This window comes from Phodopus roborovskii, unplaced genomic scaffold (assembly GCF_943737965.1).
Source record: "Phodopus roborovskii unplaced genomic scaffold, PHOROB, whole genome shotgun sequence".
Classification (NCBI taxonomy): Eukaryota; Metazoa; Chordata; class Mammalia; order Rodentia; family Cricetidae; genus Phodopus; species Phodopus roborovskii.
Window position 1 is genome coordinate 9680207 of NW_026126461.1, and position 12918 is coordinate 9693124.

Here is a 12918-nt window from a genome sequence, read left to right on the forward strand (position 1 = left end):
ATTCTTGAGTTCCTCCCAAATTTTAAATAAACCCAATAGCATGTAATCTCATAATGAACATATATAATTTGCAATCTGAGTGTAGGTGACTTATTTTTTCAATAATAATATTCTCTTGTAAAATTGAGTATTATGGGTATTTCTTCATAGAAGACTTAGCTTTGAATTTTGGGAAACACTTGTTATTTTAAAAGTATGTGAAAGTTATCTTATGAAGTCATTCAGTTAAATAAACTTTACATGGGTAATTTTATTCTTAGAATGAAGAATTAGTGTTTTGTTTCAGAAAAGTAATTTGTATGTAGAAGGACTTTTGTGTCACTGATTACATTAACACATTGCTGCATGATTCATCATGAAATTTTGTATGCCTGTGCAATGGTTAAACATGGATATACTTGCATTTCATATTGCTTTTTATTCAGTCTAACTTTGCTGAACCAGGGATTTCCAAAAATGTAATTATTGGTGTTCAGTAAAGGAATGTTTCAGAATTTTAAGTCCAGCCCGATTGAGGAAGCGTTGGTCAAGTACCATGTTAGGGTGTTATTGGCCTTAGAGAAAAATTACAGTTTGTGTTTCACAATTATCTACATAATTAACTCTTTAAATTTGTGTCAGAATTTACCTTTGTTGTCATTTAATTGTTGAAGTAGATAGTAAAAGATACTGTAACATCCTGGTTTCAAGGAAATAGGGCATCAGCTTGTTTATCTGTTGAGAGACTAAAAAGTGAAAACTCCTCTTCCCCACCCCAGCTTTTCTCCTTGTTATCCTTAGGTTTTAGCAGCATTGAAGGATTGTGTGCATGCTGCACTGTCTGATTACATTTAAATTGATCATGGTCATACCTTGTTGCGGTTCCATGTTGCATAGCATCTGGTGTCATGACTTGAAAGATCTTGTGTGTTTGCATGTAAAAACCCGAACTTTCCAGCCCTAATTAAATTGCCTTCCTTTATAATGATTGAGTTTTGAAGTAGCCAACCTTACTCTTTCCTTCTTTATTTCTTCTCTTTTAGGCTTTGAGCTGTATTCCATGGTACCATCTATCTGTCCTCTGGAAACTCTCCACAATGCCCTGTTTTTAAAGCAAGTGGATGACTTCCTGGCTTCCATTGCTTCTCCATCAACTGAAGTTCTGCGCAAAGCTCCTGAAATGTGTATGGAATTTACCTTCTTATTATTTAATTATTGGACAATAGATATCATTTGAATATAGCCCAAATTTTAACAATGCAAATTCAATGGTGATTGTGAATAGAACTTCAAGAGAGAGATTTAAGAAAATATTAGTAATTTCATTGTGTTACACATGTGTAATAGACTGTTTTCCTTGATTCTATTCCCAAATATTTTTTCTAACAGTAAACAGTATAGAGTTAGCATCTTCTTCTCTTTTTTTTTTTTTTAAATTTAAACTACACTTTCTAGAAAGCTCGCGTTCATGTTTTGTAATTTACAGAACGTTCACATGAACTTGCACATGTCCATTCCTCGCCATTTTTGCTGAGTAGGGACATTTAGTTGTTAGTGTTGATGGGTTTCAGTTTTTGAGACAAGGTTTCTCTGTGTGATCCTGGGTCTCTTCAGACTCACAATGATCCTCCTTCCTCAGCTTCGCAAGAGCTGAGATCGCAGGCATGCGCCACCATGTTCAGCTGTAGGAAGATGTTTTTATAAAAGATGCCAAATTAAAGCAACAGGCTTTTAAACTGCACTTCTTTGAAAGTAGTTTAAGGAAGGCATTCATGTGTACTAAGAGACTTCATAGCTAAGTGAGTTTTGGAATTGACTGTGTCCTCCCTGGACCTAGAGTTAGTTACATTGATGTGTAAAAGGTTCAAGTTCTACAAAGAACCCAGGTCTTGGGTTTTCTGCAACAAAAAAAATTTTTTTTTGGTGTGTGTGTGTGTGTGTGGTTTGATATGTTTGTTTAGTGTGGTAATACATTAGACATCAGGGGCACTTGTCATTTTTAGCTCTACAGCATCCCTCAGCATGTTGGAATTTCCACTTGGGAAAGTATTAGTTTGAGGATAGGACTATTTTAGTTACAGCTTAGAAAATGACAAACTTCCTTAACATATCATCCTCTTTTTCTAAGGTGCTATAAATTTATTTTGCTCGTGCATAAAATGATACAGACATTGAGGTTCTTAGAATTAATGCCACTTTCCTGTCTTGATGTTACGTCCCTTTGCTGGACCATCACACCATAGATCTGAAGAGAACAGTTCACAGTTTAATCTGTCCCAATGATATTCCTCCACCTCCTCAAGACCATGACACCCTTTGCCATTTCTTCTGCTTCACATGGTAGAGGCTGGCAGTCAGTCGGTATTGGCAATGAGGATATTTCTAAACTATTTCACTTTGGAGATGCCTTGGGATGCAGGTCTTAATTTCAGATGTTACAGATGAAGCATCCATAATATATACCCAATGAAAGAAGTTATAAATAAGACAGTCAAGAAAATGAAGAAAATTAATTTCCATTACGTTATCTGTAACTGAATAAAATACATCGGAATTGACAATCCAAATAGGTTCTATTACAGTGTGTTGCTATCCCCTTAGATGTCATGTTTTATTGCTCCCTTGGGCTGAGGTTTTTAAACTCTTCAATTAGGGAATATAGAATGAGTCTCAAAAGTGAAAAGGGCTCCAGGCAGCTAGTGATACTGTTTAATTCTAGAAAGTTTGCAGTTCTTGGTTTGAAGGTCATACAGGAGTGGTGTCTCTTTGTTCTTAGGAAATGTAATGTAATAGCTAGAGAAAGATAATCTTAAGGTTTATTCTGCAATGCCCTTATTTTACGATGGCTTCACTTTTTTATAGTGAATCCAGTTCATTAGATTGTGTTATTATGACGTTAATGAGGTAATTTTAGATTCCTGTCCTGTTTGTTCTGATGAGCTCTTCCCTATATCATGAGTACAAATTGTACTTCTAGACTTTCATCTTTCTTAAAGTTTCATGTCATTAGGTATTATGAGAACTAGATATAAAAAGATCTGTCACACACTGTAGTCCATAGGATTGGAGGTTTCTCTTCATTGAGGACAAACTTCAAAAGTTGTGACTGAAAGTGACTGAACTCAGAAACTCATGCAAGTGAGCTCCCTGAGCTCCCTGCGTGCTTTCCCGTCTTTGACCATAGGACCTCATAGAGAAGAGGAAGCTGGGCTGTGGAAGGGGGAGAGCATTAACTTCCCCTCCCTTCCCGGAAGATAGCTTTCAGCTGGGCAATGCAGAACATATGATTTATTTAACTTCTTATGATATACCTAGTTTTTTCTTAGCTATGATATGTCAGTAGATGACGATACTTATAAATAAGTGACTCCTAAGTCTACATTTGTCATTAGGATTCTCTCTTTAAAATTACTGTTTGTTATAGGCAATAAAACTATACCACAGCTCCCTACCATCCCTTTCAGTGCCTCTTAGAGCAAGATAAAGGTAATATTTTTCTCTGTGGGCTTATGGCGGGGAGATGTTGGGGGGATTTGCTTTTTATTGTTGAAATAATATAGTTGAAGTGTAAACATTTATTTCCGTTAAGACTGTGACAGACAGAACTGCCTTTTTATTAGAAAGGTGACTTAACTGAATTGACTCTGTAAACCTTGTCTTTTCTGGTACTAATATTTGTACTAATTATTGGACATATTTTTACTCACTATATTATATCATTACAATTTTTGGTAACTGGGTCTCGTAGCACAGGCCTGTAATCCACCCTCTCAGGAGACCGAGGCAGGAGGATTACACTTTCGATGCTAGTCTGGGCAGCAGTGTTGAGCACAGGGCCAGCCTGAGCATCTTAGGCTGTATCCAAATAAACAGTAGAAAGAAGGCTAGGGAGCTGACTTAGTGTTGTAGTATTTGCTTAGCATGTATGAAGCCCTGGGTTCAACTCCCGAGAGTAAAAGATGGTTTGTGTAGTGTTAAGATAGACATGGTAGGAAGTTACTACCTTTTGTTTATTTCTTTTCAGCCTCTATGGCCTCCCGTGCCAGTCCAGGGATGAGAAGGAAAGTTTCTTTAAATACATACACACCTACAAAGATCCTCCCCACGCCGCCGGCTGCCTTCAAGAGCACCAAAGCAGGCAGCAAAGCAGGTCAGAGGGACCTTTGAACTGTGAACTGCGTACAGCGGTGGCAGCAGGGGGTGCTTTGTCAGTGGTGCAAAATCACAGCACTTCATTCCCTTCTGCTTCCCCAGGAGTGATGCTGGATCCGAAATCTGTTGTTGTGACTCATTTATACACACTCTTATCTATGTAATCTCCGTGTCTCCCCCCCCCCCCACCCCATATCTGTTGGTCCAAAGGCATCATTTTATGTTATAAAAAAAAGAAAGAAAGAAAACTGCTGCCCAGAGTTTCATTTGCGGGCTGGTGATGTGACTCCCACATTCAGCTCTCTTGTCGGCATCTTTGTTAAAACTTCTTGCCAGTGTGATGGATTGTGTGTTGACCTTTTCCCGCGGCTGCCGTCTCCGTGCTTTTTCCTGCTCTCTAACTCTGCCCCTGTGGCCCCACGACTTTTCTCACCGTCCCCTGTCCCAGATGAGAACTCTGACTCTGCTCATTTTGTGGTTTCACTGTAAAATCTCATGGCAGACATACCATGTTCTTTTCAAGTCTTTAATGCTTTTAGAGACTCTTTTTATTGTGAGTGTTTAGTTTGGAGTCAGAAGGGGATATATATATATATATATATATATATATGTATGTATGTATGTATGTATGTATGTATGTATGTGTATGTATATGTATATATATATATATTTATATTGTCACCTCTACTACTTGTTAGTTATATGACCTGCCTGACACTAACCTACAGTCTCCACTAAGAAAATCTGGGTAATGATTCTGTTACAGAATTGTCAGAGGTGAATATACATGTGTAAAGTACATGGTCTACATTGTAAAAGCTCACTGAATGGTGGTTTCTTTTATTGCTGTTTGGCTGTAGCTAACCTCCATTTTTGCCAGACAAATTTCCCCGGCAGTCCTGCCTTATGAATCAGTCAGTATTTTAAATACATTTGAGACTTGTACAGACAAATAAGGGCTACAAAGGCAGTGTTCAACGCTGCACTGTTGCCTTACATATAATTTTGATGCATTTAATATACAATACAAAACAGACATTTGCATAGTTCCCCTACTAAGAAATTAGTCCTGTTTTTATGTCCACGGCCATGAAGAAGACAGCAGAAGAGGTCTGACTTGTGTCAGTATAGCCAGGGATCGGGGTCAAAGGTTTGAATGCTCTTGGGATTGCAGAACACGTTGCTGTTCTAACATACCAATTACCTTAGAAATGCACGGCATGAGTACTTTTAAGTAACAAAGTTAAAATGGTGTTGAATGTGTTGTAAGTGGATTTTTTAAATTATTAGGCCACTCTTGCATTTCTGAGTGATGCTGCTTGTTCATGCTGTGCGATATACACAAATCAAAACAACTCCGGCAGCAAAGTGGAAGCTTTCTATGTCACATATGAGATGCCTTTGGGCTGTAGTTTTGTGTGCAGAGTATCTTTTTTCAGGGTTACCATCAGAGTGGTGGTGTTTCTATGAAAGATCTTGGAAATATTTCTCCTTTTATGTTTTCTAAAAGCTTTTTGTAAGATTCTAATTTCCACCTGAAGTCCTTGGTAGAATTAATTTGATGTTTTATGATAGGTTTGATGACTCACAATGTCAGAGGGTTTATTCATTGTGTAAGATGTCCACGTTGCTCTTCATAACTACTTTGCTGTGTGTGATACTACATTGTGTTCCGCCTTGTTTTGCTTGCACTCACCACAGAGTCATCTGGTTTTGTTTTGTTTTTCCTCCTCTTGATTTCTCCTTTCCACTTCCTGTATGTTTACTATCACTTTTTTATTTCACGCATGCTCGGTCCTCCTCTGTTAGATGCTCTCATAAGACTTTCAGCTGTCAGCTGCGCACACAGCTGTCCCTGCTGCACTCTGAGTACTTGCAGTTAAAGGCATCCTCTAGCGGACCTTGTAAATTCTATGTAATTCTTGACCACTGTTAAATACCTTATGTTATTCCAGTCTTCTAAGTGAGAATTGTGCATATACAAAGCTCTGGGTTTGATCCATAGTACCATATAAAAAACAACAAAAAATGTATTTGATAAGTCATCGATCTGAATAGATGAAATTGTATCATTCATTAAATCATGGTTGATGATGTTACAGTGTTCAAATGTTCTACTTCTGGAAGGGGGTAGGAACAGGAAGAAGATATGTGTAGTTATGTGTCAGTTCTATAAAGAACAAATTCAGTTACAGGATTACTTAGTTTTCTTTTAATTTGATGAGTCTTAGTTTTGTGTGTTTTGGAGAACTGTTATTTAATGCCTATATATCCAAATGTTAGGTATTATTTTGTTCACCCATTTATCACAGTAAAATTTGCTCTTAGATTATTTTATATGATGTGACTATAACGCTGCAGTTTTCTGAGGCTTACTTAACCTAAGTATTTACATTATCTTATAGGCAGAATATATTTGGCATTAAAAATCCACTAAAAATATCAGCCATGTTTATTGTGGTATTTATATCCCATTGACCCCCAATGTAATTATTAACTAGACATTTTAATTTTTTTCTCACACTTATTTTTATTCTTTTATGCTTTATTTTGAATCGATTCAATAATCTGTAGAATTTTACTTAAATATGTATGTTGCTTTTTGTTGTATTTTTTGGCAGTATTCTTTTATTGACTGCTCTAAATACACATTCTTAACATTTCATAGTCTACTTTGGGTTAATTGTGTATCCTCCAAAATAATATACATAGGAAGCTTGAAGCTTCCTTTAGTTTTTCTTCTACCTTTTATTTCCTCAGTGCTTTCTACATAGTTATCATATATAAATGATAAAATAATAGTTCCTTCAAGTAATACTTTATCTTAAAGAAACGAAGCAGACAGCAGGGATAAGGCCCTATACTTACCCACATTTCCTATTTTCTGATGTTTGTCATTCCTTCATTGAAGTTTGTGTTTCTGGCTGGTTTTTTTAAGCCTAAAACTTTACTATTTTTTTTCAGGTTTTAAAAATTTAAATTAGAAACAATTTTATTTTATAAATCAATCCCAGTTCCCTCTCCCTCTCATTCTCCCATGCCCCTCATCAACTCTCACCCCAACTCTCTTCTGCTCCATAAAAAGGGTGAGGCCTTCTATGGGGGACCATGGTGTCTTTCCTTGCCAGTGAACTTGTAGCAGTGGCCACACCCTTTGCTTGTGATTTCAGGTTCAGACGTGACCCCTTAAGGTAGAGGAGGAGCGGGAGCAACATAGTCATTTTATCATAAGACTATTATACATTTTATCATGCCTATTCTTGCAAGGTAATTTTGCTATCAAATTCTAGATAGAATGGATTCTTTCCTTGACGTGCTAGTTGATTTGACCTGTCCCCTGTCCATGTACATAACACTTTGAGTTCTTCCTGCCCATGCCAGTGTTTTCTCTGTGTGTGGCTTTCCGTTCTTGATTACGACTCTGATCTCGTCTTCCTTCTTCCTTTTCCCTTTGTATTCTTGGTATAATCCTCATTGCCATCTACTTTTCTGTTTGCCTCATGTGGCTATTAAGTCCAGTTTTTATTTCTGTTATTTTATTTTCATGCTTTAATTTGAAGCATTCTATTTTATTCCTCTTAAGTTTTCTTTCAAGACTTATAGGTTTTTATTAATGAATAAAATGAACATAATGATTTAATTCACCACTGAGCATGAACTTGCTGCTCTAAAAATTGATTTCTAGATTATTAATCTCCTGATTTCAAGTTTTCTCCTTTACAGGAAAGATCTTTTTTCTGTTTTCTGTTATATTAAATACTTATAATACCACACATTCGTCTTGGTATATTAACTTCTTAATTATATTTTAGACATTATAAATGATACCTTATAGAAGTTTTGATTTCTAGTATTTCAGTTATAATTTTCCAAAGAATATTGTTTTTTTCTTAAGAGTAGAGTTAAATTTGCTGAGCTCAGATTTGATATTATGTCCCTTGAAATGTCTCGCAAATTCAGTTCTCTTCTTGTAGCCTGCACTACCTGAGGCTTTCTCTGCATGCGATAGAGTAATAATCACAGCGCATGTGTGAGTTACAGACTCTCCCTCTCTGTCGGCTGTAGTTGTCCACGTTCTTATCATCTGCTTCTTCATGCTAGGAGGACTAGCTTTTAGATTGGAGTTTTAGCCAAGTTGTGTGATGGACACTGAGACCAGTTCTCAACGTAGGGTCACCCTGTGCTGCTCTCCTCTTACACGTGTCGATTCTTGTCTTCTGTTACTTTCTGCTGCCTTTTTATACTGTTGTTATAGTTGTTCTTTCTGCTTGTGGCAGAATGCTTCTCATAGGAAGACATGTCAGCCTGACAAGCCCATGCCTGCATAGTAGAAGTGTGAGTGTACCTAGAGTAGCTCTGTGATTAGCCCTGGCTTTGATGTTAGTACAGACAAAGAAAAAAAGAGTGAGTTCTGAGTCAAGAAAAAGTGCTCTGGCCTGCCAGTTTGCAGCCTTGCACAACAATGAGATGGAGGAAGGTGTAATAGGGTGTGGTAGAATATAGGGAAATGACATTCACTTGTAAGCATGTTTAGTTTGTATGTCTTGTCAGATATAAGTAGAGACAGCTCTAATGGGCATTTGGATTTCTGATCTGGAGCTAAGGGGAAAGGCCTGGCCACAAGTATAAATGAGATTAGCAGAATGGATTGCATTTACACTGATGGATATGAATGTTTGCTGTGAAGAATATAGAAGTGAACAAAAAAGTTGATTTTTGTGAACCCAGCCTTTTGTCATCACATTTCTATATTTGTGTTGAGTTCTAAAAAGTTATATTGAAAGCTTATAATGTTTTATTACAATTATAACAAAATAGCCGATCCCACCATTCTTTGCCCCTTGGTGATTTGTGTATATCCTGTCAACACTGTTTCTTTCTTCTGTTTGTGTGGCAGTCAGTGGACCATCTCCAGCAGTTGCTTCTCATCCCTCAACTCGGAAGAAGAGCTTAACTAGCAAAACTGAGGGGCATGAACACAAGAAAAGCACTGGGAAGAAAAGATGAACTCAGCAGAATCGAAAGTTCTGGTACTTACAAAGGGACTTGTTGCTTAACAAAAGATGTGTAAGAAACCTTGACTAAGGCTGGTCAGAGCCAGTAAGCCATGCATTTCCAGACTTTATACATCTGTCTTTTTGCTTTAAACACCTCAAAAGCCAGAGAAGCTTTGGCAGGATCTAGAAATGTTCAAAATGTCTGTCAGCTTTCTATGTGTAACAGAATTCATGACAACTGCTATTGCTGTCACTGTGATGATTACCATGTGCCTGTGGCCTGTGGCAATGACAAAGGACACAAATGTCCGGCTGACTGATACCAAAGTGCTCTCTGATCAGGTGACTCTCCACGCATGCTTGCGTCTCCACAAGATTGCAGTCAGTAAGTTTGTACAGGCAAGATCACATGGTAATGACTTTTCTTAAAGTGCATTTCCAAAGAGATCTCACTGACCATTTACATTAGAATTTTTTTCATCATTGTTATTATACCATATGCTGCAATATTTATTAACTGGAGTATATAGAACATGAATTATTTTTTTCAATTTGTGCTTTGAATTTTGTATTGTGAATTATTTAAAATATTACAAATACAGGTGGGAAAACTATACCTTTATACACATAAATTTGCAAATTAATTTGTAGAAAATATTTTCTTTATATATTTCTTTACCATAGAAGGTACTTGGTTCATCAAGAAAAATTTTGTTTTCTGTATTTGCAAGAAAGGCATTTTTAGAGTTTCTTTTTTATGAGCTGTAACTGACAAGTTTGTAAATCTTATACTTGATTTTCTGAATTTGTCTTGAGATCTATTGACTCAGATGTAAAATGGGAGTTAGTGTTAAACTGAATTCTGCTGTTAGTAACTGCCATCTTTGGTACATTTCTTGTGTTTCCATTCTTGTGTTCAGTGTATTTGTTGACTTCACCGAGAAAACTCGAAGATTGCGCACTAGTAGTAAGTAAATGCCGTTTACAAATGGTGAGATTTGGAAGGAAGATTGAGATCACTGTTGTAATTCCATCTAATACTTTTACAAAAAAGAAGAAATCATAATCCTTGGTGCTTTTAACCCTTGATGCACAAACAGTTGTGTGAAACATTTGAAATTATTTACAGACTGAACAGTGCAGCCTGCTAAATAAAACTCTCAAGCATTGGATGTGACATGAGTTAAAGTAGTAAGCTGTAGCTTCAAGCTTGTGTTTAGAACTACTTGACCCTTATTGTATAAGTACAGTTATTATAATTCTTCAAAAGTGACTTCAAACCCTAAAGTCATCTTATATGAACTGACTTGTAGAGAATAGACATATCTTGGTTATTTTAAAAGGGATGATATACAAAAGTTACAAATATAAACAATTAAATGAGTTCATATACTTCACTTGAATGTAAATGAGTTAAGTGGATTTTTTGGTGATATATCTTGCAAACAATTGAATGTATGTTAGTTTTCTGTATGTGAATATGTGGTTAATGTGCTTATTATGGGGGGTGAGGATACTACTTTCGTTTTTTTAAGTGAAATGAATTAAAATTCTAGAGTAAGAATGGTTTGAATGTAAAGTTCTCTATTTGCATTCTTTGTTTCTTTTATACTTCAAAACAGAAAGTCCCCAGTAACATTTTATATTAAATAATAATTAAAACTTATTAATGACACCATACCCATAGCAATTTATTGTCTTCCCCCTTAGAAAGTATGCTAACACCCGTTTTTCTCTGTATTATTTAGTAATTGTGATTTCACTTTATTCACCAAAATTAATACTATTGCTTTTGTAAGCTCATCTCTTTGCAAGAGTCTTAAGAATTATTTTTCAAAACACACCATCAGAGAGTCTATTTTGTAACAGCAGAATAGCTACCACTATTTATGGAAGTTTATGTGAAGTACCTTTTTCTCAGAGGACTCAGGAGATGTGGAGTTTGAGAGTTTTTAAATGCTAAAAGATGTTTACTTTTGCAGTGTAATTCTCCAGCCAGAAAATGAGGAAGCCAAGGTTGAGGAATTGTCAAGTCACCCTGAGGTGTTAGTCTTCATTACTTATCTTTCATTCTTTTACCCTTAGGAGCCCTTTATCTCGAATCTTAAAGTCTGTTGGTAAACCTCGTGGACCTGATTTTACTGAGGTCATAGTCCATTCTGAGAGGGCATAGAAAGAAGTGTGCTGAGCAGTCATGATCAGGAAATGGAGGCGGAAGGAAAACGGCAATGTGGCCGAAGTAGATGACATTGTGCTCAGTGTTTTTACACAGCAGAAATGCAGTAGGTGACAGGTAAATTTAAAGTTCCTTAGGTAATCTAATTTAAAATTCATTAGCTGTTGAGAGACTTTAACTGTGGGGGGACTTATACAGTGTGAGCATTAGGAGTAAGTACCACTAAAGATGTTTCAAAAAGCCATGGGAAGACATTATTTTCTTTTTACTTAAAAAATTATACGTGTGTGTGTGTGTGTGTGTGTGTGTGCGCACATACATTTGTATAACTTAAATGGTGTTATGCCATATGTCACTTGGAATGGTAATGCTCCCTCAAAAGCCATAGACTGTCTAACAAAATTTTCTTGAGTTGTTGATCATGGTAGACCAAAAGACTCCCAAAACAGTATAGGATATTGCCTGCCATTGGCCTTGGTTGCCTCCCAGAACTTGAAGGACCTCTTGCTGAAGACACCACATACTTTGAACACAGGACATAAAGGAATCACCTTAAGGACTAGTGATAATAGTGTCCAAAGGTCCTATGCAAGCTGCCAAGATAGAAACGTTGTTAATCTTACCCAGCTTTAAAGCCCGTGAACCACAATAGTGACTAGCCCAGCATTCCCAATGGTGCAATTCTTGGGGATCATTGATAGCTGTGTAATTGGACTTGAGGCCCACTCACTGAGAGAGAAATCTTGCCCAGTACTATGAACCACGTTAACTACCTGTGACCGGAGAGGTCAGGGACACTAGAAGATAATCTACTTTTACTACTTTTCTATACGAGTATAATTTCTAATTTTGCTTTATTTTGGTTTGTATTTGTATTTCCTATTAGTTGTGTTGCTTTTGTGGGTTAAGATCTCTTACAAGAGAGGTTTGTGTAGTCCATGTGTCTGTAAAGTACTTTTAGAGGCAATCCTTTGTGGGGTTTTTTGCCTGTAAGGTTGTCATCTTCTTGAAGCTATAATTTTCACTGTAGACAAGAAAATACCAATGAAAACTGGCTTAAACTGTAAGAACAGCCATAGACATTTCTCACGGTTTAAGGGCAGAGTAGGCTTCAGCCACCCTGCTATCTGCAATATTATCAGTGACCATGGTTGTCTTTCTCCATTAACATAACACAAACTTTGTCTCAATGGCATTTCACCTCCTACTCACAAGATGGCCGCCAAAAAAGGCTACATCCTTGTTTATTACCAGCCCGGCAACAATTCTTGTCCATGATGGTACATTTAGTACAATTGGAACAACTTGGTTGACCATCTATCTGGCCACCCCCATGTTATTAACGTTTACGGAAAATTCCATGAGCCAGATCAAGTCCACCAAAAGCCTTAGCACCGTACATTTTGAACTAGGTAATTGATCTGTGTTTCAAGATACTGAGCAGCATCTATAAGAAATTGAGGTGTAGACTTTAACACAAGGAGCCAAAATGAAAGCTGTGCAAGAGTAGCCTAGGCTCCTTCTATCCCATCTCTCTGCTGTGCACAGGCATGGGGGAGGACTGATGGTATACATTTCTGCCAGGAGAAATTCACTGATAGGCAACGAACATTG

The 12918-nt window shown here is 36.9% G+C and overlaps 1 protein-coding gene across 1 annotated transcript in view; it reads left to right on the forward strand.

Moving 5' to 3' along the window:
* Ppip5k2 (diphosphoinositol pentakisphosphate kinase 2) overlaps positions 1–10802 on the forward strand; it is a 62044-nt gene extending 51242 nt beyond the window's left edge. Inside the window, exons 29-31 of the mRNA XM_051190872.1 lie at positions 1023–1163; positions 4004–4129; positions 9029–10802. Coding sequence (XP_051046829.1) covers positions 1023–1163; positions 4004–4129; positions 9029–9138 — 377 coding nt within the window. The 3' untranslated portion in view covers positions 9139–10802. The remainder of the gene's footprint in view (positions 1–1022; positions 1164–4003; positions 4130–9028) is intronic.
* Positions 10803–12918: the final 2116 nt, after the last annotated feature.